At 48.4% G+C, this 26,490-nt stretch overlaps 1 protein-coding gene across 2 annotated transcripts in view; it reads left to right on the forward strand.

Moving 5' to 3' along the window:
• LOC124000345 (potassium/sodium hyperpolarization-activated cyclic nucleotide-gated channel 1) overlaps positions 1 to 26,490 on the forward strand; it is a 219,378-nt gene that overhangs the window by 42,028 nt on the left and 150,860 nt on the right. For both annotated transcript variants that reach the window (XR_006832577.1, XM_046306639.1), the window contains exon 2: positions 5,624 to 6,047. Coding sequence is in view for 1 of the 2 variants with exons in the window: in XM_046306639.1 (XP_046162595.1) it covers positions 5,624 to 6,047 (424 nt within the window). In the remaining variant the exon portion in view is untranslated. The remainder of the gene's footprint in view (positions 1 to 5,623; positions 6,048 to 26,490) is intronic.

Raw genomic sequence — 26,490 nt, forward strand, 5'->3', positions numbered from 1 at the left:
GATATTTATAAAGCAAGGACTCAACCACTGTCTGCTGCTTGCTTTATTTAAATAGATCCATTACAGCCCGCAGAGTGCACCTCCAAATCAGTCTGTCGCATTCCAAATGGAACCCCGTTCCTTATATAGTGCACTACTTTCAACCAGGGCTAATAAGGACTCTGGTTGAAAGTAGTGTACGACACAGGGAATAGGGTGTCGTTTGGGACGCAACTCCAGTCCAGCCGAGCATCGACATCGACGGGCGTCGCCGGACAGTTTTTAGCACGAGATAGGATTCTGGAAAGCATCTATTTCAGTGCCATGGATGAGATGGAACGGCCTTATCATTAGGCCTAGGCCAGCAGGACATTTTGTGAATGTTTGACGGATCAGACTCCCTCGGCCCGGCCGGCTGGGCGCCCCATCATGGATCATTTGTGGCTTCTCTGATCGGAAGACAGACAGACACATCAAATCAAATCAAATCAAAATCAAATTTATTTATATAGCCCTTCGTACATCAGCTGATATCTCAAAGTGCTGTACAGAAACCCAGCCTAAAACCCCAAACAGCAAACAATGCAGGTGTAAAAGCACGGTGGCTAGGAAAAACTCCCTAGAAAGGCCAAAACCTAGGAAGAAACCTAGAGAGGAACCGGGCTATGTGGGGTGGCCAGTCCTCTTCTGGCTGTGCCGGGTAGAGATTATAACAGAACATGACCAAGATGTTCAAATGTTCATAAATGACCAGCAAGGTCAAATAATAATAAGGCAGAACAGTTGAAACTGGAGCAGCAGCACAGTCAGGTGGACTGGGGACAGCAAGGAGCCGTCATGTCAGGTAGTCCTGGGGCACGGTCCTAGGGCTCAGGTCCTCCGAGAGAGAGAAAGAAAGAGAGAATTAGAGAGAGCATATGTGGGGTGGCCAGTCCTCTTCTGGCTGTGCCGGGTGGAGATTATAACAGAACGTGGCCAAGATGTTCAAATGTTCATAAATGACCAGCATGGTTGAATAATAGTAAGGCAGAACAGTTGAAACTGGAGCAGGAGCATGGCCAGGTGGACTGGAGACAGCAAGGAGTCCTCATGTCAGGTAGTCCTGGGACATGGTCCTAGGGCCCAGGCCAGTTGAAACTGGAGCAGCAGCATGGCCAGGTGGACTGGGGACAGCAAGGAGTCATCATGTCAGGTAGTCCTGGGGCATGGTCCTAGGGCTCAGGTCCTCCGAGAGAGAGAAAGAAAGAGAGAAGGAGAGAATTAGAGAACGCACACTTAGATTCACACAGGACACCGAATAGGACAGGAGAAGTACTCCAGATAAACAAACTGACCCTAGCCCCCGACACATAAACTACTGCAGCATAAATACTGGAGGCTGAGACAGGAGGGGTCAGGAGACACTGTGGCCCCATCCGAGGACACCCCGGACAGGGCCAAACAGGAAGGATATAACCCCACCCACTTTGCCAAAGCACAGCCCCCACACCACTAGAGGGAAGTCTTCAACCACCAACTTACCATCCTGAGACAAGGCCGAGTATAGCCCACAAAGATCTCCGACACGGTACAACCCAAGGGGGGGGGGGAAACCCAGACAGGCCGACCACAACAGTGAATCAACCCACCCAGGTGACGCACCCCCCCCAGGGACGGCACGAGAGAGTGCCAGCAAGCCAGTGACTCAGCCCCCGTAACAGGGTTAGAGGCAGAGAATCCCAGTGGAAAGAGGGGAACCGGCCAGGCAGAGACAGCAAGGGCTGTCTCACAGACAATAATCAGGAGGAGGTTTGCGTTCAGTAGGGCACAGTGTTCAGTAGGGCACAGTGTTCAGTAGGGCACAGTGTTCAGTAGGGCACAGTGTTCAGTAGGGCACAGTGTTCTGTGGGGCACCGTGTTCAATAGGGCACAGTGTTCAATAGGGCACAGTGTTCAGTAGGGCACAGTGTTCAATAGGGCACAGTGTTCAGTAGGGCACAGTGTTCAGTAGGGCACAGTGTTCAGTAGGGCACAGTTTTCTGTAGGGCCCAGTGTTCAGTAGGGCCCAGTGTTCAATAGGGCACAGTGTTCAATAGGGCACAGTTTTCTGTAGGGCACAGTGTTCAGTAGGGCACAGTGTTCAGTAGGGCACAGTTTCTGTAGGGCACAGTGTTCAATAGGGCACAGTGTTCAATAGGGCACAGTGTTCAGTAGGGCACAGTGTTCAATAGGGCACAGTGTTCAGTAGGGCACAGTGTTCAGTAGGGCACAGTTTTCTGTAGGGCACAGTGTTCAATAGGGCACAGTGTTCAATAGGGAACAGCGTTCAGTAGGGCACAGTGTTCAGTAGGGCACAGTTTTCTGTAGGGCACAGTGTTCAGTAGGGCACAGTGTTCAATAGGGCACAGTTTTCTGTCGGGCACAGCGTTCAGTAGGGCACAGTGTTCAATAGGGCACAGTGTTCAATAGGGCACAGTGTTCAATAGGGCACAGTGTTCAGTAGGGCACAGTGTTCAATAGGGCACAGTGTTCAATAGGGCACAGTGTTCAGGAGGGCACAGTTTTCTGTAGGGCACAGTGTTCAGGAGGGCACAGTTTTCTGTAGGGCACAGTGTTCAGGAGGGCACAGTTTTCTGTAGGGCACAGTGTTCAGTAGGGCACAGTTTTCTGTAGGGAACAGTGTTCAGAGTAGGGAACAGTGTTCAGAGTAGGGAACAGTGTTCAGAGTAGGGAACCGTGTTCAGTAGGGCACCGGGTAAGCAAAACATTTTTAGAAAAGAAAAGGAAAATGAAATATTTCTTATTGGACAAAGTTCGGATAGTACTTCCATGCTTCACTCGGTTTCAAAACGTTTGCCATACCCACCCAGCCCCCAGAGAGAAAAAAACAGTCTCAACATAGAAGACTCCATGTGTGGGCTTGCAGATTCATTTATGCCTGTTGTGTTTTTCGTGCTTTTTTGAAGGTCTGGGTTGTCTGCCATCACACATAAATGAGAATAGCCGGTTTTGAAGTGATATTCCACGGAGAAATGTCCCATAGACCTCACAGAGACATCACAGAGACCTCACAGAGACATCACAGAGACCTCACAGAGACCTCACAGAGACATCACAGAGACATCACAGAGACCTCACAGAGACATCACAGAGACCTCACAGAGACATCACAGAGACATCACAGAGACCTCACAGAGACATCACAGAGACATCACAGAGACCTCACAGAGACATCACAGAGACATCACAGAGACCTCACAGAGACATCACAGAGACATCACAGAGAACTCACAGAAACATCACAGAGACATCATGTAATTAGTGGAGGCTGCTGAGGGGAGGACGGCTCATAATAATGGCTGGAACAGAGCTAATGGAATGGCATCAAACACCTGGAAACCATGGAAACCATGTGGTTAATGTATTTGATACCATTCCACTTATTCTGCTTCAGCCATTACTACAAGTCCATCATCCCCAACCTCCTGTGCTGTAATGTTGGTAGAGTCAGATTGTCCTCTACCCAGCTTCTGTCTATGGATGATGTCTGAGTTTAGCCCTCCAGCCTCTGTCTATGGATGATGTCTGGGTTTAGCCCTCCAGCCTCTGTCTCTGGATGATGTCTGAGTTTAGCCCTCCAGCCTCTGTCTATGGATGATGTCTGGGTTTAGCCCTCCAGCCTCTGTTTATGGATGATGTCTGTGTTTAGCCCTCCAGCCTCTGTCTGTGGATGATGTCTGGGTTTAGCCCTCCAGCCTCTGTCTATGGATGATGTCTGGGTTTAGCCCTCCAGCCTCTGTCTGTGGATGATGTCTGAGTTTAGCCCTCCAGCCTCTGTTTATGGATGATGTCTGGGTTTAGCCCTCCAGCCTCTGTTTATGGATGATGTCTGTGTTTAGCCCTCCAGCCTCTGTCTATGGATGATGTCTGGGTTTCTGTCTGTTTATGGATGATGTCTGGGTTTAGCCCTCCAGCCTCTGTCTGTGGATGATGTCTGGGTTTAGCCCTCCAGCCTCTGTCTATGGATGATGTCTGGGTTTAGCCCTCCAGCCTCTGTTTATGGATGATGTCTGGGTTTAGCCCTCCAGCCATGTATCCGACCATGTATCCGACCATATATCCAGCCATGTATCCAGCCATGTATCCAACCATGTATCCAGCCATGTATCCAACCATGTATCCAACCATGTATCCAGCCATGTATCTAGCCATGGATCCGACCATGTATCCAGCCATGTATCTAGCCATGTATCCGACCATGTATCCAGCCATGTATCCGACCATGTATCCAACCATGTATCCAGCCATGTATCTAACCATGTATCCAACCATGTATCCAACCATGTATCCAGCCATGTATCCAGCCATGTATCTAACCATGTATCCAACCATGTATCCAACCATGTATCCAGCCATGTATCCAACCATGTATCCAGCCATGTATCCAACCATGTATCCAGCCATGTATCCAACCATGTATCCAGCCATGTATCCAACCATGCATCCCGCCATGTACTGTATGTCTCTGTGTGGCTCAGTTGATATTAAAGAACTAGGTACATGGCGCTAGCAATGCCTGGGTCGTGGTTTGATTCCATTTTTAAAAAAAAATGTGTCCTGTTTGTTCTAGGTTCTACTGGTACAGTATGTTTCCTGTTTGTTCTAGGTTTTACTGGTACAGTATGTTTCCTGTTTGTTCTAGGTTCTACTGGTACAGTACAGTATGTGTCCTGTTTGTTCTAGGTTCTACTAGTACAGTATGTTTCCTGTTTATGCTAGGTTCTACTGGTACAGTATGTTTCCTGTTTGTTCTAGGTTCTACTGGTACAGTACATTTTGTGTCCTGTTTGTTCTAGGTTCTACTGGTAGAGTATGGTTCCTGTTTGTGCTAGGTTCTACTGGTACAGTATGTTTCCTGTTTGTTCTAGGTTCTACTAGTACAATACAGTATGTTTCCTGTTTGTTCTAGGTTCTACTGGTACAGTACATTATGTTTCCTGTTTGTTCTAGGTTCTACTGGTAGAATATGGTTCCTGTTTGTGCTAGGTTCTACTGGTACAGTATGTTTCCTGTTGGTTCTAGGTTCTACTGGTACAGTACAGTATGTTTCCTGTTTGTTCTCGGTTCTACAGGTACAGTATGTTTCCTGTTTGTTCTAGGTTCTCCTGGTACAGTATGTTTCCTGTTTGTTCTAGGTTCTGCTGGTACAGTACAGTATGTTTCCTGTTTGTTCTAGGTTCTCCTGGTACAATATAGTATGTTTACTGTTTGTTCTAGGTTCTACTGGTACAGTACAGTATGTTTCATGTTTGTTCTAGGTTCTACTGGTACAGTATGTTTCCTGTTTGTTCTAGGTTCTACTGGTACAGTATGTTTCCTGTTTGTTCTAGGTTCTACTGGTACAGTATGTTTCCTGTTTGTTCTAGGTTCTACTGGTACAGTACAGTATGTTTCCTGTTTGTTCTAGGTTCTACTGGTACAGTACATTATGTTTCCTGTTTGTTCTAGGTTCTACTGGTACAGTATGTTTCCTGTTTGTTCTAGGTTCTACTGGTACAGTAGTCATATATGTAACTATACTGTATATTCACACATTCCAGCCATTCTTTTTTTCACATCTGTTTGTTCTAATATTATTTGTTAATCCTTTCTCTGTCTGCTGTAGGTTCTACTGGGACTTGGTAATGCTGGTCATGATGATGGGGAACCTGATCATCATTCCTGTAGGAATAACCTTCTTCTCGGAGCAGACCACCACCACCTGGCTAATATTCAACGTAGCATCAGACACCATCTTCCTCGTGGATCTGGTCATGAACTTCCGCACGGGGATCGTCAACGAGGAGAGCTCCGAGATCATCCTGGACCCCAAGGTCATAAAGATGAACTACCTGAAGAGCTGGTTTGTGGTCGACTTCCTCTCGTCCATACCAGTGGATTATATATTTCTAATAGTGGAAAAGGGGTTTGACTCAGAGGTGTACAAGACGGCGAGGGCGCTGAGGATCGTGAGGTTTACTAAGATCCTGTCTCTTCTGAGGCTACTGAGACTTTCCAGACTCATCAGATACATACACCAGTGGGAGGAGGTAAGAGATGCAGTAAAAAAGTGTGTGTGTGTGTGTGTGTGTGTGTGTGTGTGTGTGTGTGTGTGTGTGTGTGTGTGTGTGTGTGTGTGTGTGTGTGTGTGTGTGTGTGTGTGTGTGTGTGTGTGTGTGTGTGTGTGTGTGTGTGTGTGTGTGTGTGTGTGTGTGTGTGTGTGTGTGTGTGTGTGTGTGTGTGTGTGTGTGTGTGTGTGTGAGAGAGTGTGTGTGCGTGTGCGTGTGCGTGTGCGTGTGCATTCGTGTGTGTGTGTGTGTACTCACCTTAATGTGTTCATGGGTGTATGAGGGAGGAAAAAGGTCACGAGAGAGAGTGCCACCATGCATGTTCGTGTTTGTATTTGTCTCTCTACCAGAATGTCAAAGGTCACGACAAAACCTCAAAGCCCTATTTTCTCTCTATTTCTCCCCGTAGTCTGTAACAGACCAGCTCTCATTGTCCAAATACTGACTCTCTGCACGTTAACGTAACTGACACTGTCACATTCACTTCAGAGACATTTGAAATCCATATCACAGTAAAAGAGGCCAGGAAAAGGTAGCGGGGTAGTGAATTATTTCAGAAAGTGCTTTCCTCTTCTCGGTCCCTTAAACAGGCAGAATGCCATTGCCACTAAACAGTGGGAGGTAGAGAGAGAAAGAGAGAGGGGGAGAGTGATTGTAACTCATTACCCTCTTATTGAGCTATTTCACTTCACCATGAACCACTCACTCCGTTTAACCAGCTGGTAATACTCTCCCTATCATTCCTTTACTTAGCTGATTGATCAATTGATCAAAATGAATGTGCAAAATGTGCAAACTATGATCATGTGCCAGAAAGCTGATGCTCCCGCAGTAACATTTGAAAATGGGAGATCTCAATGAGGTCAAAAGCAAATTCAGACCGGAGATTCTGTGCCAATAGGGTTTGTGCTCCGACATTAATTCATTACAAACCTGTCTACATAACCTAATATAATGTTTCTGTCTTGTAGCTCATCCTCCTGCTCTGCCTCTCCCTCTGTCTACCACTGTCCTGTAGCTCCTCCTCCTGCTCCGCCTCTTCCTCTGTCTAACACTGTCCTGTAGCTCCTCCTCCTGCTCCGCCTCTTCCTCTGTCTACCACTGTCCTGTAGCTCCTCCTCCTGCTCCGCCTCTTCCTCTGTCTACCACTGTCCTCTAGCTCCTCCTCCTGCTCCGCCTCTCCCTCTGTCTACCACTGTCCTCTAGCTCCTCCTCCTGCTCCGCCTCTCCCTCTGTCTACCACTGTCCTGTAGCTCCTCCTCCTGCTCCGCCTCTCCCTCTGTCTACCACTGTCCTGTAGTTCCTCCTCCTGCTCCGCCTCTTCCTCTGTCTACCACTGTCCTGTAGCTCCTCCTCCTGCTCCGCCTCTCCCTCTGTCTACCACTGTCCTATAGCTCCTCCTCCTGCTCCGCCTCTTCCTCTGTCTACCACTGTCCTCTAGCTCCTCCTCCTGCTCCGCCTCTCCCTCTGTCTACCACTGTCCTGTAGCTCCTCCTCCTGCTCCGCCTCTTCCTCTGTCCGCCTCTTCCACTCCTCCTCTTCCTGCTCTGCCTCTTCCTCTGTCTACCACTCGTCCTCCTCCTGCTCCGCCTCTCCCTCTGTCTACCACTGTCCTGTAGCTCCTCCTCCTGCTCCGCCTCTTCCTCTGTCTACCACTCCTCCTCTTCCTGCTCCTCCTCCTCCTGCTCCGCCTCTTCCTCTGTCTACCACTCCTCCTCTTCCTGCTCTCCTCTCCTCTCCTCTTTAATACTCAGCTGTTTTCTTAGCAAGCAATGACTTCATTATTTTCCTTACCTTCACAATTAAGAGTTTCACAATTAAGGGTTACCATGACACTGCTGTCAAGCCCCTCTCTGAGCCCGTCCAATCATCATTTGCTTTAGCCTGAATGGAGTGCCCGATGGGTGGGATACATTCTCCCACAGGACAATTCTATTGGTCCATTATTCCAGACAAGCTGAATAAAACACAGATAAATGATTTGAACCCAGGTCTGCGCTAAGTGGTTTTAATTGTCTGATTCAACCAGAGACCAGCTAGACCTGCTGGCACAAACTGTACAGCTCCTGTGCTGTTGCCAAGGTCTAACCTCTAGATAGTTCATTTCTGGCACAGGCTGAAATGTGTAGTCCACATGATACAGTTTACACAGCTGTGCCTGGCGTAGGAACAACACCATTGCACGGTAGAGGACGTTAGAAGCGGAAAATCATATTCCATGTTTTTACACGGATGGTTGATAATTCAAATATAATACAAAATTGCAAGTGACAAACTGCTCTCTCTCTCTCTCTCTCTCTCTCTCTCTCTCTCTCTCTCTCTCGCTCTCTCTCGCGCTCTCTCGCGCTCTCTCGCTCTCTCGCTCTCTCGCTCTCTCGCTCTCTCGCTCTCTCGCTCTCTCTCTCTCTCTCTCTAGACAGCCTTGTTTGGCCCACTGTATGGAATAGATAGTTATTTTGGTGTAACCAGATGAAATTAACAGATGAATAAACCGAGAGTGAAAGAAACCGACACACTGTGTCTATGTCCCAAAATGTTACCCTTATGCCCTATATATTGCCCATAAGGATCTGGTTAAAAATAGTGCACTATATAGGCAACAGCTTGGCATTTGGGACATAACCAGTATCCAACCCAGTCAGAGGAAAAGGGAGTGGGCACTCAGTCAGTCGTACACCAAGCTGTCGTAACGCGTTATCCATCCCACAGTAGATAACCACACAACGAAGGGATAAACACAGCCCACTGCTGTCACAATGGCCCAACGCTGCAGTCCATCATTAAATTAAACCCTTTCTGTTGGATTACGAAGATCACATTGGTGCAGCCAAGGCCTTCTGCAGTCTGGAGATACTGTCCTCAGCATTCCTGTCATTCCTCTGTCTGGCCAGTCCCCTCCCTCTACTGCCATAGACAGATACAGTGGCTCTTCAATCACTCCCTTCCCTCCCTCTACTGCCATAAACAGATACAGTGGCTCTTCAATCACTCCCTTCCCTCCCTCTACTGCCATAGATAGATACAGTGGTAGCTCTTCAATCATTCCCCTCCCTCCCTCTACTGCCATAGATAGATACAGTGGTAGCTCTTCAATCATTCCCCTCCCTCCCTCTACTGCCATAGATAGATACAGTGGTAGCTCTTCAATCATTCCCCTCCCTCCCTCTACTGCCATAAACAGATACAGGGACAAACACCAAATTGAGACTCTCCCTCCCTGAACAACTGCCATAAACAAATACAGTGTAGCTCTTCAATCATTCTAATCCCTGCTAATCTACTCAAAACAGAAAATATACATTAATCATTCTACATCCACCATAAACAGATACAGTTAGCTCTTCAATCATTCCCTAACAAAGCCATCACCTGCCATTAAACCTGGAGAAGTGGTAGCTCTTCAATCAAGCTGGTCCTGTGGCTCTGCCATAAACACAAACAGTGGTAACTCTTCAATCCCCAGGACCCTCCCTCTACTGCCATAAACAGATACAGTGGTAGCTCTTCAATCATTCCACTAACAAAAGACAGAGCAAACTAGATGCTATTTGCCATAGAAGATACAGTGGTAGCTCTTCAATCATTACCTCCCCCCTCTACTGCCATAAACAGATACAGTGGAAAGCTCTTCAGACATTCCCCTCCCACCCTCTACTGCCCATAAAATGACAGTGGTAGCTCTTCAATCATTCCCCTCCTTCCCTCTTGCCAAAACCGATACAGTGGTAGCTCTTCAATCATTTCCCTCCTTTTACACAGAAGCACAGATACAGTGAAAAAAGCATCTCAATTTTGATAAACTCTAATATCTATTTGGGTGATTTAGCAGACACTTTTGCATAGATAGATACAGTGGTGACCTCTTCAATCATTCCCCTCCAACCACCATTGTAAATACAACAGATAAGTTAGCTCTTCAATCATTTCCCTCCCTCTTTGCCATTTAGCAGACACTTTTGCATAGATAGATACAGTGGTAGCTCTTCAATCATTCCCCTCCCTCCCTCTACTGCCATAAACAGATACAGTGGTAGCTCTTCAATCATTCCCCATTTGAAATGTCTCCCTCCCTCTTGCCAGTGGATACAACAGTGGTAGCTCTTCAATCATTCCCCTCCCTTGAATTGCGATAGATAGACAGTGGTAGCTCTTCAATCATTCCCCTCCCTCCCTCCCTGCGATAGATAGATACAGTGGTAGCTCTTCCCTCATTCCCTCCCTCCCTCCCTGCCATAGATAGATACAGTGGTAGCTCTTCAATCATTCCCTCCCTCCCTCCCTCGATAGATCCCTCAGTGGTAGCCTTCAATCCTCCCTCCCTCCCTCCCTCTACTGCCATAGATAGATACAGTGGTAGCTCTTCAATCATTCCCCTCCCTCCCTCCCTCTACTGCCATAGATAGATACAGTGGTAGCTCTTCAATCATTCCCCTCCCTCCCTCTACTGCCATAGATAGATACAGTGGTAGCTCTTCAATCATTCCCCTCCCTCCCTCTACTGCCATAGACAGATGGGACAAACACCAAATTGAGACTCTCAGTGAACAACGTAAAACACCAAATAATGCATGCAGAGCAGAATTAAGCTAATACCTGCTAATTATCAAAATCCAGAAAATATACATTAAATTCTACATCCACCTTAAAGTGGCAGCGATTCCCAAACCTTCCATAACAAAGCCATCACCTGCTGAGAGATTAACCTGAGAAGAGTCCCAACAGCTGGTCCTGTGGCTCTGTTCACAAACACAAACAGACCCCACAGAGCCCCAGGACACCAACACAATTAGACCCAACCGAATCATGAGAAAACAAAAAGATAATTACTTGACACATTGGAAAGAATTAACAAAAGACAGAGCAAACTAGATGCTATTTGGCCCTAAACATATAGTGCAGAGTGGCAGAATACCTGACCACTGTGGCTGACCCAAACTTAAGGAAAGCTTTGTACAGACTTGAGAGAGGCCACCGTGCATACTGCCCACAAAATGAGGTGGAAACTGAGCTGCACTTCCAAAAACTCTTGCCAAATGTATGACCATATTAGAGACACATATTTCCCTCAGATTTACACAGAAGCACAAAGAATTCAAAGAAGAAAAAAACATCTAATTTTGATAAACTCTAATATCTATTTGGGTGATATACCACAGTGTGCCATCACAGCAGCAAGATTTGTGACCTGTTGCCACAAGAACGGGGCAACCACCATTGTAAATACAACCCATAATTATGTTGATTTATTTTCCCTTTTGTACCTTAAATATTTGCACATTGTTACAACACTGTGACATTTGAAATGTCTCTATTATTTTGGAACTTTTGTGAGTGTATTATCTATTTCACTTGCTTTGGCAGTGTAACAATATGTTACCCATGTCAATAAGGCCCTTTGAATTGAATTGAATTGACAGTGGCAGCTCTTCCATCAGTCCCTTTGTGAGTTTTTCCTCCCTCCCTCCCTCCCTCCCTCCCTCCCTCCCTCCCTCCCTCCCTCCCTCCCTCCCTCCCTCCCTCCCTCCTCCCTCCCTCCCTCTACTGCCATAGACAGTGGCAGCTCTTCCAACAGTCCCCTCCCTCCCTCCCTCCCTCCCTCTACTGCCATAGACAGTGGCAGCTCTTCCAACAGTCCACTCCCTCCCTCCCTCCCTCTACTGTCATAGACAGTGGCAGCTCTTCCAACAGTCCCCTCCCTCCCTCTACTGCCATAGACAGTGGCAGCTCTTCCAACAGTCCACTCCCTCCCTCCCTCCATCTACTGCCAGGGGACAGTGGCAGCTCTTCCATCAGTCCCTCCCTCCCTCCCTCACTGCCAGGGGACAGTGGCAGCTCTTCCAACAGTTATTTCCCTCCCTCTGCTTTCAGAGATGGAGACAGTGACAGCTCTTCCATCAACCTTCCCTCCCCTGCAGAGACCAGAGCCAGAACAAATTCTTTTTCTCATAAGGGGCTGAGAGAAACACAGGTCTCCAGACAGTATTATTCTGGGATTATCCATTAGAACAGTCTCTGTAGACTGAGCAGCCAGCCACTGATTCCTTAAGAATGCATGTGTAGCCAAAACAGCCTCAGCATATCTCTGCATGTCTCAAAATTAGTGTTATATCATGTATTTATTCATCAATCACATTTATTTTATATAAAGCTATTCTTACATCAGCACTTGTCACAAAGAGCTCCACAGATCAGCCTAAAGCCCCAAAAAGCCAGCAATGCAGAGATTTACTAGCCTTTTGAGATTTTCCTGTGTGATTTAGCCCCTCTGGGTTGCAGGCCATTATATCACTCAGTCTCTGACAACAGAGAAGGGAGGGGACTGATGGAAGAGCTGCCACTGTCTCTGGTCTCTTACCTCAGAGGAGGAGAGGGGACTGATGGAAGAGCTGCCACTGTCTCTATCTGACTGCAGAGGGAGGGAGGGGAATGATGGAAGAGCCGCCACTGTCTCTGACCTCAGAGGGAGGGGACTGATGGAAGAGCCGCCACTGTCTCTGGTCTCTGACCTCAGAGGGAGGGGACTGATGGAAGGCTCATAACCACTTATTTCAAACTATTTCGGTTTACATGTAATAGTATTTACTTTTATTTAACCTTTATTTAACTGGATCAGTTAAGAACCCTTATTTATAATAACGGGGACAAAAGGTAAAAGGTCTCCTGTGGCGACGGGGCTGGGATTAAAAATTAAAATATAGGACACAACAAGAGAGACACAACAACACTACCTAAAGACAACAACATAGCAAGGCAGCAACACATGGCAACACAGCATGGTAACAAAACAACATGACAACAACATGGTAGCAACACAAAACACTGTACAAACATTATTGGGCACAGACAACAGCACAAAGGCAAGAGGTAGGACAATCACATCACGGATCATGGCCCCACCACGGGGACTCAGGTTGGTCCTCTCTGCCGGATCATAGCCCCACCACGGGGACTCAGGATTAGCCCCACCACGGGGACTCCTCTCTCTGCCGGATCATAGCCCCACCACGGAGACTCAGGTTGGTCCTCTCTCTGATGGATCATAGCCCCACCACGGGGACTCAGGTTGGTCCTCTCTCTGGATCATAGCCCCACCACGGGGACTCAGGTTGGTCCTCTCTCTGCCGGATCATAGCCCCACCACGGGGACTCAGGTTGGTCCTCTCTCTGATGGATCATAGCCCCACCACGGGGACTCAGGTTGGTCCTCTCTCTGCCGGATCATAGCCCCACCACGGGGACTCAGGTTGGTCCTCTCTCTGCCGGATCATAGCCCCACCACGGGACTCAGGTTGGTCCTCTCTCTGCCGGATCATAGCCCCACCACGGGGACTCAGGTTGGTCCTCTCTCTGATGGATCATAGCCCCACCATGGGGACTCAGGTTGGTCCTCTCTCTGCCGGATCATAGCCCCACCACGGAGACTCAGGTTGGTCCTCTCTACCGGATCATAGCCCCACCACGGGGACTCAGGTTGGTCCTCTCTCTGCCGGATCATAGCCCCACCACGGAGACTCAGGTTGGTCCTCTCTCTGCCGGATCATAGCCCCACCACGAGGACTCAGGTTGGTCCTCTCTCTGCTGGATCATAGCCCCACCACGGGGACTCAGGTTGGTCCTCTCTCTGCCGGATCATAGCCCCACCACGGGGACTCAGGTTGGTCCTCTCTCTGATGGATCATAGCCCCACCATGGGGACTCAGGTTGGTCCTCTCTCTGCCGGATCATAGCCCCACCACGGAGACTCAGGTTGGTCCTCTCTCTGCCGGATCATAGCCCCACCACGGGGACTCAGGTTGGTCCTCTCTCTGCCGGATCATAGCCCCACCACGGGGACTGAGGTTGGTCCTCTCTCTGCCGGATCATAGCCCCACCACGAGGACTCAGGCTGGTCCTCTCTCTGATGGATCATAGCCCCACCACGGGGACTCAGGTTGGTCCTCATAAAGGTTGCGCAAGGGATCCAGGTCAACTGATGCGTTAAATTACAGTGTCAACAATCGCCTTGCATCTTTAAAGCAGCCAATCACACTGTCTCTTTAAGAGGCCTGTCACCTTCTCTTTAAGAAACCCTCTGTCTACCTGAGGGAAGAGAGGTGGCCTGAGCCTTAGTGATTCATGACTTAGCAGGTTGGTAATTGATCTTAGAAGAGGAGAATGTGAGCCAACTGACCTGTGTACTGTATCTAGTTCAATGGTTGGCTACACAAGAGGGACATCCTGAACAGAGAGAGAGAGAGAGAGAGAGAGAGAGAGAGAGAGAGAGAGAGAGAGAGAGAGAGAGAGAGAGAGAGAGAGAGAGAGAGAGAAAGAGAAAGAGAGAGAGAGAGAGAGAGAGAGAGAGAGAGAGAGAGAGAGAGAGAGAGAGAGAGAGAGAGCAAGAGAGCAGAGCAGTATTGAACTAGAGTAGGTTACATTTGGTACAGATCATTGTTAAGTTCAGACCCAAGACCCCGTGTTGGAAACAAGGAGGAGGTACCATGCAGGTCACAGGTGCTGTTACATCTGTTCTATTTGCCATCAAGTCAACCATGGTGACGTAACCGTGGTGATGTGACGTAACCGTGGTGATGTGACATAACCATGATGTAGGCTGTGTTGTCAAATAATCTCATACATCCTATTCATAGACTATTCATCTGGAAGAGTGGGGTAAATTGAGCCATTATTTACATTCAGCATCGCTTCATCAAAGGATATTTATGTATATTTCAGGATGTTGGGGTCCCAGGACAGGTATGGGGTTAGGTGAGTCCCAGGACAGGTATGGGGTTAGGTGAGTCCCAGGACAGGTATGGGGTTAGGTGAGTCCCAGGACAGGTATGGGGTTAGGTGAGTCCCAGGACAGGTATGGGGTTAGGTGAGTCCCAGGACAGGTATGGGGTTAGGTGAGTCACAGGACAGGTTTGGAGTAAGGTGAGTCACAGGACAGGTATGGGGTAAGGTGAGTCACAGGACAGGTATAGGGTAAGGTGAGTCACAGGGCAGGTATGGGGTTAGGTCATTCGCAGGACAGGTATGGGGTAAGGTGAGTCACAGGATAGGTATAGGGTAAGGTGAGTCACAGGACAGGTATGGGGTAAGGTGAGTCACAGGACAGGTATGGGGTAAGGTGAGTCACAGGACAGGTATGGGGTAAGGTGAGTCACAGGACAGGTATGGGGTAAGGTGAGTCACAGGACAGGTATGGGGTGAGCTGAGTCACAGGACAGGTATGGGGTAAGGTGAGTCACAGGACAGGTATGGGGTAAGGTGAGTCACAGGACAGGTATGGGGTAAGGTGAGTCACAGGACAGGTATGGGGTTAGCTGAGTCACAGGACAGGTAAGGGGTAATGTGAGTCACAGGACAGGTATGGGGTTAGCTGAGTCACAGGACAGGTAAGGGGTAATGTGAGTCACAGGACAGGTAAGGGGTAATGTGAGTCACAGGACAGGTATGGGGTAAGGTGAGTCACAGGACAGGTATGGGGTAAGGTGAGTCACAGGACAGGTATGGGGTAAGGTGAGTCACAGGACAGGTATGGGGAAGGTGAGTCACAGGACAGGTATGGGGTGAGCTGAGTCACAGGACAGGTATGGGGTAAGGTGAGTCACAGGACAGGTATGGGGTAAGGTGAGTCACAGGACAGGTATGGGGTAAGGTGAGTCACAGGACAGGTATGGGGTTAGCTGAGTCACAGGACAGGGGTAATGTGAGTCACAGGACAGGTATGGGGTTAGCTGAGTCAGGACAGGGGTACAGGTCACAGGACAGGGGGTAATGTGAGTCACAGGACAGGTATGGGGTAAGGTGAGTCACAGGACAGGTATGGGGTAAGGTGAGTCACAGGACAGGTATGGGGTAAGGTGAGTCACAGGACAGGTATGGGGTAAGGTGGTGACAGGTATGGGAGTGACAGGACAGGTATGGGGTAAGGTGAGTCACAGGACAGGTATGGGGTAAGGTGAGTCACAGGACAGGTATGGGGTAAGGTGAGTCACAGGACAAGTATGGGGTAAGGTGAGTCACAGGACAGGTATGGGGTAAGGTGAGTCACAGGACAGGTATGGGGTAAGGTGAGTCACAGGACAGGTATGGGGTAAGGTGAGTCACAGGACAGGTATGGGGTAAGGTGAGTCACAGGACAGGTATGGGGTAAGGTGAGTCACAGGACAGTCACAGGACAGGTATGGGGTAAGGTGAGTCACAGGACAGGTATGGGGTATGGTGAGTCACAGGACAGGTATGGGGTAAGGTGAGTCACAGGACAGGTATGGGGGGTGAGTCACAGGACAGGTATGGGGTAAGGTGAGTCCCAGGACAGGTATGGGGTAAGGTGAGTCACAGGACAGGTATGGGGTAAGGTGAGTCACATGACAGGTATGGGGTAAGGTGAGTCACAGGACAGGTATGGGGTAAGGTGAGTCACAGGACAGGTATGGGGTAAGGTGAGTCACAGGACAGGTATGGGGTAAGGTGAGTCCCAGGACAGGTATGGGGTAAGGTGAGTCACAGGACAGGTATGGGGTAAGGTGAGTCACATGACAGGTATGGGGTAAGGTGAGTCACAGGACAGGTATGGGGTAAGGTGAGTCACAGGACAGGTATGGGGTAAGGTGAGTCACAGGACAGGTATGGGGTAAGGTGAGTCACAGGACAGGTATGGGGTTAGCTGAGTTGCTTACCATTTTTTCCACGTGGTTTCTTCCTTCACAGACTTCATGAAATGATGACCTCTTCTTAAATATTTCATCAAATTATTAATTAGCTGTATGGTTTCCTAGAAACAAGGGTGGCTCAACTTACCTCTGGCTCAATTTACTCCACTCTCTCCCATTGCCAATTCAAAATATATAATATATTCCTTTAAAAGAACATTTCTACCAAGACACATTCAAAATGTATTGTTCCACTAAATAAATGTCAAATATATAATTCATTAAGAGATAATATATACTTTATAGTTCCATAGGAGAGAAAACATGTATTCTGCTATTTTTCACCAACCTCTCTGATATACACACACACACACACACACATTACTGGTGCAGAGAACAGCTGCAGTGCAGCACCCATTGAGTAGATTAGGGGCTTAAGTTCCTTGCTACAGGAAACATCAGCAATAGGTGGCACCTGAGACACTGATGCCAGCAACCTTGTTTTGTTCATCACTTCTTTTTCCATAAGAACATTTCAGTCCAAGATAAATGTCTAAAACATGTATTGATTTGCTCAGTCAGACGTGTGTGACAGGACTGGGTGACTTCTCAGGAATACGAGCCAATACAAGAACCAGAACCTGGGTTCAAATACATTTTGAAATATTTAAAATACCTTTAGTGTTTGCTCTAGTCTGCCTGCAGTGCCAGATTGGAGGGGGGGGTGACACTCATTGGGAGTATTCTATTGGTTCCTTTGTTTCAGGCTAGCTAAATCAAGCCCAGGTAAAGTGTTTGAAATTATTTCAAATAGTATTTGAACCCAGGTCTGGCCAGAGCACGTACTGTAGACAGTTGGTCTGAGTTCATCGTGTATTTTGCCTTATCAGTAGGCGTGTGGTCCAGTGCCAAATATTAGGCTAGTTTAACACCTGGCGCAATAACACACACACACGTACACACGTACACACGTACACACGTACACACACACACACACACACACACACACACACACACACACACACACACACACACACACACACACACACACACACACACACACACACACACACACACACACACACACACACACACACACACACACACACACACACACACACACACACACACACACACACACACCACCTGCCACAGGAACAGTTTGTCAAGCCAAGTCCTTGATACTACTGCCACTGGGTCACCACAAGATACTGTACTCTCTCAGACCAATACTCCCAGTCACGTTGGTGTGTGTGTGTGTGTGAGACAGCAGTACCCATGGGCTCCTATGGTATATCCCCTTTGCTTCATCTCTGGTCATGTCTACCTTTAAAAATATATATATACATTATATTTTAAAAAACGCTCGAGAATCTATCTGCTCGTTGACTGAGAAGTGGAGAGACATGATCTGAAATTGGTGTTGTTCGAGTTACCATTTACCTGCTTGTTTGTTCTTCTGAAAAACATTTACATTAATCCAATATTAAAGTAATATAACATCTTCTTTTTAGGTATTCATTGTTGTTTTAAATGACACATTATTGTAATATAATGTAGAGACCCAACCCGATCAGGAGCTGTGGGAATCACCCAGTTACGCGAGGTGAAATTCTCATGCAAATACTGCATAGGGGAACAGGGGTATGATTGGCTGAGGGATTGCAGGTGCTCTGTTGTTTTGTGTAGAAATGGTACTGTTGCTGTAGCGACCAGTAAACTGTTCAGGCTTCTGACAGCTTAAGCAGATCTTCTGTCGTCCCTCTTCCACGCATGCTGTGTGAGATTGGGTGGGTGGGTGACTGGGTTTTGACAGACCTATTTAGAGGCTTGGGAATTCTTAGGGAAGGGAATTCTGACAGCGTACAGAGGAGGGGGAAGCCTGAGTTGTGTTAGACCCTGAGCACGGAAACTGACAGCCATTTTGATTACTCAGCTCTCAGTGTGTAGCGTTTCATACACATATTATAAGTGTGTTATACGTTATGCTAGTATATCATATAAATATAACATACAGTATGTTCCCTCTAGTCATTATTGGGTGTTTCACCATAAATTCTTGTCTCTGTCTGTAGTCTATATTCCCATTTCCCAAAAAGAGAAGAAAAAAAACATTTCCTGACATAAACTCCTGTTTATTCACTTGATTTATCTAAGTTGTTATCGAGAATTTAGTTAATTAAATGTGTTACGACAGTTAAAGGGCAATTTGCTCTGGACCATAATGTACTGCTTAATTTGATTCAACAAACAGCTAATGTTTCTCTGGGTTAGGACGCTAATGCAATTTCATCTCCCTTCCTCTCATTTAACAATCTTGACTCAGCAGCAGATTGCCTGGTTGCATTGTGCCTTACAGAAACAAACAAGATCTTGTGATTCCTCTTTCCGATGGTCTCGTACCCCCTTTGGGACCCTAAACAAGGTCCCATAGAGAGAACACTGAGTGCCTAGCCTGCGCTGTAAACGTGGTCCTACTGGATGGAGTCAGGTCACAGATTTGTCTAGTCAAGCTCTGCTCATTGAGGAAGAATGAATAAGACTCCTGTCCTTTGGCTGGAGAACCCGGTAGCTTTTCTTTGTACACTCCAATAACTTGAGTAGCCTGTTTGTGTCTTGGCATGACAGCCACAATAGGAGTTGGCAAGACAGCAGCCTACAAACTGATCTGGGATCACACTATGACCTGAGATGGCTGCAGCCACAGTACACGTAGCCCCATATCCCCCTATGCTAAGACACTTAGCTGTCCTTAACCCCATATCCCCCTATGCTAAGACACTTAGCTGTCCTTAACCTCATATCCCCCTATGCTAAGACACTTAGCTGTCCTTAACCCCATATCCCCCTATGCCCTATGCTAAAACACTTAGCTGTCCTTAGCCCCATATCCCCCTAGCTGTCCTTAGCCCCATATCCCCCTATGCTAAGACACTTAGCTGTCCTTGCCTTCTTGCTCGACAGACACTTCCACAAACAGTAAAGCCTTTCAGCTGTTGGAATTTATAGGACAGAAAACATAATTGTCAAAATGAGCTAGTTAGCACTGTGAGCATTCTCATCAGCCTACAAAGGCAGGGATGATACTGTAGTTCTTCAGCGTCAGAGAGGGCGAGAGAGAGAGTGAGGGGGGAGAGAGGGGGGAGAGAGAGAGAGAGGGGGGGGGATAGAGTGAGAGAGAGGGGGAGATAGATAGAGAGAGAGAAAGAGAGAAGATTTACTCTAAGGAAGATCTCAGTAATTGGATCTAGACGAGCAGCAGTATTGCTGTATCTCCTGAAAGAAATAGGCCTGACCTACTGGCTGGTGATTCTGCACCTTCCTTCCTTCCTTCCTTCCTTCCTTCCTTCCTTCCTTCCTTCCTTCCTTCCTTCCTTCCTTCCTTCCTTCCTTCCTTCCTTCCTTCCTTCCTATCTTCCTCCCTCCCTCGCTGCCCGTCAACAATGGCTGATCCCTGGCCGTGACCCCACTCTCTGAGGGCGTCTCATGGGGAGTTGGGATATGCAAAAAAACACATCTCACACTCATACAGGTTACCCACTTGCAGTGAAACAGGACACATATAAGCACCTCTGTATTTGACCTTTGATTTGACATTTGGGAGGGAGAGAAGGAAGGAAGGAAGGAAGGAAGGAAGGAAGGAAGGAAGGAAGGAAGGAAGGAAGGAAGGAAGGAAGGAAGGAAGGAAGGAAGGAAGGAAGGAAGGAAGGAAGGAAGGAAGGAAGGAAGGAAGGAAGGAGCAGAATCACCAGCCAGTAGGTCAGGATTTCTTTCAGGAGATACAGCAATACTGCTGGAATCCAATTACTGAGAGGAAGGTAAATCCTTTCTCTATCTCCCCATCTCTCTCTGTCTCTCTCTCTCCCTCTCTCTCCCTCTCCCTCTCTCCCCTCTCCCTCTCTCTGTAGGAAGGAAGGAAGGAACTCTCTGGAAGGACTGCAGAATCACCAGCCAGTAGGTCAGGCCTCCCCTCTTCCCTCTTCTCAGGAGATACAGCAATACTGCTGCTCTGTCTCTCTCCTCCCCTCTTCCCTCCCTCTCCCTCTCCCTCTCTCTCCCCTCTTCCCTCTCCCTCTCCCTCTCCCTCTCTCTCCCCTCTTCCCTCTCCCTCTCTCCCTCTCCTCCCTCTCCCTCCCTCTCCCTCTCCCTCTCCCTCTCTCTCCCCTCTTCCCTCTCCCTCTCCCTCTCCCTCTCTCTCCCCTCTTCCCTCCCCTCTACTGAGATCTTCCTTCTCCCTCTCCCTCTCTCTCCCTCTTCTCTCCCTCTCCCCTCTCCCTCTCCCTCTCTCCCTCTTCCCTCTTCCCCTCTCCCTCTCCTCTCTCTCTCTTCCCTCTCCCCCTCTCTCCCTCTTCCCTCTCCCTCTCACTGTCTCTCTCCCCCTCTCCCCTCTCCCTCTCCCCCTCTCTCCCCTCTTCCCTCTCCCTAAATCCTCCCTCTCTCTATCTCCCCCATCTCTCTCCCTCTCTCCCTCTCTCCTCTCTCTCCCTCCCTCTCTCCCTCTCCCTCTCCCTCTCTCTGTCTCCTCTCTCCTCCCCCTCCTCTCCCTCTCCCCCTCCCTCTCCCTCTCCTCTCTCCCCTCTCCCCTCCCCTCTCCCTCTCCCCCTCTCCCTCTCCCTCCTCCTCTCCTCTCCCTCTCCCTCTCCCTCTCCCTCTCTCTCCCTCTCCCCCTCTCCCTCTTCCCTCCCCTCCCTCTCCTCCTCTCCCTCTCCCTCTCCCTCTCTCCCCTCTTCCCTCCCTCTCTCTCCTCCCTCTTCCCTCTCCCTCTCTCTGTCTCTCCCCTCCCCCTCTCTCTCTCCTCTCCCCCCCCTCTCCCTCCCTCTCCCCTCCCTCTCCCCCCTCTCTCCCCTCTTCCCTCTCCCTCTCTCTGTCTCTCTCTCCCCTCTCCCCTCTCTCCCTCTCCCTCTCCCTCCTCCCTCTCCCTCTCCCCTCCCCTCTCCCCCTCTCTCTTCCCCTCTTCCCTCTCCCTCTCACTGTCCCTCTCTCCCTCCCCTCTCCTCTCCCCTCTCTCCCTCTCCCTCTCTCTCCCCCTCTTCCCTCTCCCCTCTCTCTCTCTCTCCCTCTCTCCCCTCCCCCTCTCCCTCTCCCTCTCCTCTCTCTCCCCTCTCTCCTCTCCCTCTCTCTCTCTCCCCTCTTCCCTCTCCCCTCTCCTCTCTCTCCTCCTCCCTCTCTCCCCTCCCTCTTCCCTCTCCCTCCCTCTCCCCTCTTCCCTCTCCCTCTCCCTCTCCCTCTCTCTCCCCTCTTCCCTCTCCCTCTCCCTCTCCCTCTCTCTCCCCTCTTCCCTCTCCCTCTCCCTCTCCCTCTCTCTCCCCTCTTCCCTCTCCCTCTCCCTCTCTCTCCCCTCTTCCCTCTCCCTCTCTCTGTCTCTCTCCTCCCCCTCTCTCTTTGTTTATTTCATTGACCTCTCAAGCTTTGCATTTCTGGTCATTTAGACGAGGATCATGTCTGGGTTGCACCCCTGATTGAGTTCCTTTTTGTGAAACACTGGTCTTATGTGTAGCATGTGCTTAGCATGGAACACTCAAACAACGCAACTGACCAATGGAGGCGTAGTAATGAGATTAGCATAGAACGATTAGACCAGAGGCCAGTTATATAAAGTTTAGAGATAATGACGACATGTTTATTTTATGCAATTCATAATTATAGTATTTCACAATAAAAAAAAACTATTTCAACGCCTGAGGTAAAATTGTAGGTTATTTGAAGTTAATATATTTTTTCTGACAACATGTTTCAATAAGCCTGCTAGCTATAGTTTAACTGTTTTCAACTCGAAGGACACATTCAATTAATTTGCTTCGGCATTAATCATGTAAATAGATTAAAAAAACAAAAAAATAATTGTGGCACAGTGTCAGTGAGATTTTAAACTTCAGGTCAGGTAAGAACAAATTCTCATTTACAATGACGGCCTACCAGGGAACAGGAAGTTAACTGCCCTGTTCAGGGGCAGAATGACAGATTTAACTTGTCAGCTCAGAGATTCAATCCAGCAACCTTTCGGTTCCTGGCCCAACACTCTAACCACTAGGCTACCTGCTAACCCTTATAATGAGGTGTGGCCAATTAGTGAACACACTTAACAAGATAGAGGATAGAGAGAGTTTTGTTGATGCTGTGAACAGAATGTCTTTTAAAAAAAAATAAGATTCTTAGAATGTTATTTGAACATTACTAATGTTTTATTGTGTTTTTTTTTAATGGAAAGTGTTCTTAATGTTCTGAGAACATGACTTTATAAATAGAACCTTGAGTAAACCAGTAGAAAACTTTATGCTGAAGTTCTGAAATTCCCAAACGTTGTTTCATAACACTCTCTGAACCATTTGTGAACATTACTTTAAATAGAACCATGACGAAACATGTAGGAAATGTTTTTCTGAAATACTCAAATTCCCACGAAGAAACATGTGGTTCTCAGAACATTATTTGTTAGCTGGTATTAGTCTGACTTGGCCCTCTTAAGTCTTCATGTCTCCAATGGAGAGGCCCAGTCAGTACCACAGAGTGGCCCAGTCAGTACCACAGAGAGGCCCAGTCAGCACCACAGAGTGGCCCAGTCAGTACCACAGAGAGGCCCAGTCAGCACCACAGAGGCCCAGTCAGTACCACAGAGAGGCCCAGTCAGCACCACAGAGGCCCAGTCAGTATCACAGTCAGCACCACAGAGAGGCCCAGTGTGTATCATAGAGAGGCCCAGTCAGTACCACAGAGAGGCCCAGGCAGCACCTCAGAGGCCCAGTCAGCACTACAGAGGCCCAGTCAGTACCACAGAGAGGGCCAGTCAGTATCACAGTCAGCACCACAGAGAGGCACAGTCAGCACCACAGTCAGCACCACAGTCAGCACCACAGAGGCCCAGTCAGTACCACAGAGGCCCAGTCAGCACCACAGAGAGGCCCAGTCAGCACCACAGAGAGGCCCAGTCAGCACCACAGTCAGCACCACAGAGAGGCCCAGTCAGTGCCACAGAGAGGCCTAGTTAGCAACACAGAGAGGCCCAGTCAGCACCACAGTCAGCACCACAGAGAGGCCCAGTCAGTACCACAGAGAGGCACAGTCAGCACCACAGAGAGGCCCAGTCAGTAAATCAAAATCAAATCAAATGTATTTATATAGCCCTTCGTACATCAGCTGATATCTCAAAGTGCTGTACAGAAACCCAGCCTAAAACCCCAAACAGCAAACAATGCAGGTGTAAAAGCACGGTGGCTAGGAAAAACTCCCTAGAAAGGCCAAAACCTAGGAAGAAACCTAGAGAGGAACCGGGATATGTGGGGTGGCCAGTCCTCTTCTGGCTGTGCCGGGTAGAGATTATAACAGAACATGACCAAGATGTTCAAATGTTCATAAATGACCAGCATGGTCAAATAATAATAAGGCAGAACAGTTGAAACTGGAGCAGCAGCACAGTCAGGTGGACTGGGGACACAGTCAGTACCACAGAGAGGTCCAGTCAGTACCCTAGTCAGTACCATTTACATTTACATTATATTTAAGTCATTTAGCAGACGCTCTTATCCAGAGCGACTTAAAAATTGGTACCACAGTCAGTATCCAAGTCAGTACCACAGGCAGTACCACAATCAGTACCACAGTGAGGTCCAGTCAGTACCACAGTCAGTACCACAGTGAGGTCCAGTCAGTACCACAGTCAGTACCACAGGCAGTACCCTAGTCAGTACCACAGTCAGTACCACAGTGAGGTCCAGTCAGTACCACAGTCAGTACCACAGTCAGCACCACAGAGAGGTCCGGTCAGTACCACAGAGAGGTCCGGTCTTTATCACAGTCAGTACCACAGAGAGGTCCAGTCAGTACCTCAGTCAGTACCACAGAGAGGTCCAGTCAGTACCCTAGTCAGTACCACAGTCAGTATCCAAGTCAGTACCACAGGCAGTACCCTAGTCAGTACCACAGTGAGGTCCAGTCAGTACCACAGTCAATACCACAGTCAGTACCACAGAGAGGTCCAGTCAGTACCACAATTAGTACCACAGATAGGTCCAGTCAGTACCACAATCAGTACCACAGTCAGCACCACAGAGAGGTCCAGTCAGTACCACAGAGAGGTCCAGTCTTTATCACAGTCAGTAAATCAAATCAAATCAAATTTATTTATATAGCCCTTCGTACATCAGCTGATATCTCAAAGTGCTGTACAGAAACCCAGCCTAAAACCCCAAACAGCAAACAATGCAGGTGTAAAAGCACCACAGAGAGGTCCAGTCAGTATCTCAGTCAGTACCACAGAGAGGTCCAGTCAGTACCTCAGTAAGTACCACAGAAAGGTCCAGTCAGTACCTCAGTCAGTACCACAGAAAGGTCCAGTCAGTACCCCAGTCAGTACCACAGAAATGTCCAGTCAGTACCCCAGTCAGTACCACAGTGAGGTCCAGTCAGTACCACAGTGTACTGAGCCACTCACTGTCTCACTCTGAATTTCCATGACCACTTTTTGTTCTAACTCCCCAGTGGCTGGTACATCCACTGCATCAGAGAACAAAGCAATGGACATGTCTACCCCTTCAAACATGATGGTGATACAGCTCTTTATGCGGACAGCCGCTGCTGGGTCCTCATTAAGACATGGGGCTGCGTCTGAAATGGCACCCTATTTAGTCAGATGTGCACTACATAGGGAAAAGGTTGTCATCTATGACACAGACATGGGGAGGGGTGGGGAGAGAGGGGGAAAGAGAGAGAGAGGGGAAGGGGAAGAGGGAGAGAGAGAGGGGGAGAGAGACAGAGAGAGAGGGGGGGAGGGGGGAGGGGACAGAGAGAGAGGGGGAGGGGGGGGGGGGGGGAGAGGGGGGGGAAGGAGAGAGAGGGGGGGGGTGAGAGGGAGAGGGGGAGGGGTGGGGGGAGGGGTGGGGAGAGAGAGAGAGGAGAGAGAGAGAGAGAGAGAGAGAGGAGGGAGAGAGAGAGGGGGGGGTGGGGAGAGAGGGGGAGCGAGAGAGAGAGAGAGAGGAGAGAGAGAGAGAGAGAGAGAGAGGAGAGAGAGAGAGAGGAGAGGGGGGGAGACAGAGAGAGAGAGAGAGAGAGAGAGAGAGAGAGAGAGAGAGAGAGAGAGAGAGAGAGAGAGAGAGGGGAGAGAGAGGGAGAGAGAGAGAGAGAGAGAGAGAGAGAGAGAGAGAGAGAGAGAGAGAGAGAGAGAGAGGGGAGAGAGACAGAGAGAGAGAGAGAGGGGGAGAGAGACAGAGAGAGAGAGCGAGAGGAGGCCGTATTTCTCATGTGTTGAGTGGAATCTAATGATATGGGAGACGTATGTGCAGTACAGTAATGATGACATAATGAATCAAGTGAATACTCTATCGGTGCATTCACGGGGGGGGGGGTCCCATTTTCCAAGTTAATGTTCTGCTGCATCTTTTTGCAAAAATAAAATGTATTAATTGTGTAAAGTCTCAGGTTATGTTTTTCCAAGTGGAACATACAGTAATACAACACATTTTATAGTAGTGTATCAGTCTGCATCAGGAGTTAAGATGTATTACAGCATAAGTCTGCATCAGTCTGCATCAGGAGTTAAGATGTATTACAGCATAAGTCTGCATCAGTCTGCATCAGGAGTTAAGATGTTGTAGTACAGTATCAGTCTGCATCAGTCTGCATCAGGAGTTAAGATGGTGTATAATAGGATCAGTCTGCATCAGGAGTTAAGATGGTGTATAATAGTATCAGTCTGCATCAGGAGTTAAGGTGTTGTATTACAGTATCAGTCTGCATCAGTCTGCATCAGGAGTTAAGATGTTGTAGTACAGTATCAGTCTGCATCAGGAGTTAAG

The sequence above is a fragment of the Oncorhynchus gorbuscha genome, linkage group LG16, assembly GCF_021184085.1.
Source record: "Oncorhynchus gorbuscha isolate QuinsamMale2020 ecotype Even-year linkage group LG16, OgorEven_v1.0, whole genome shotgun sequence".
Taxonomy (NCBI): domain Eukaryota; kingdom Metazoa; phylum Chordata; class Actinopteri; order Salmoniformes; family Salmonidae; genus Oncorhynchus; species Oncorhynchus gorbuscha.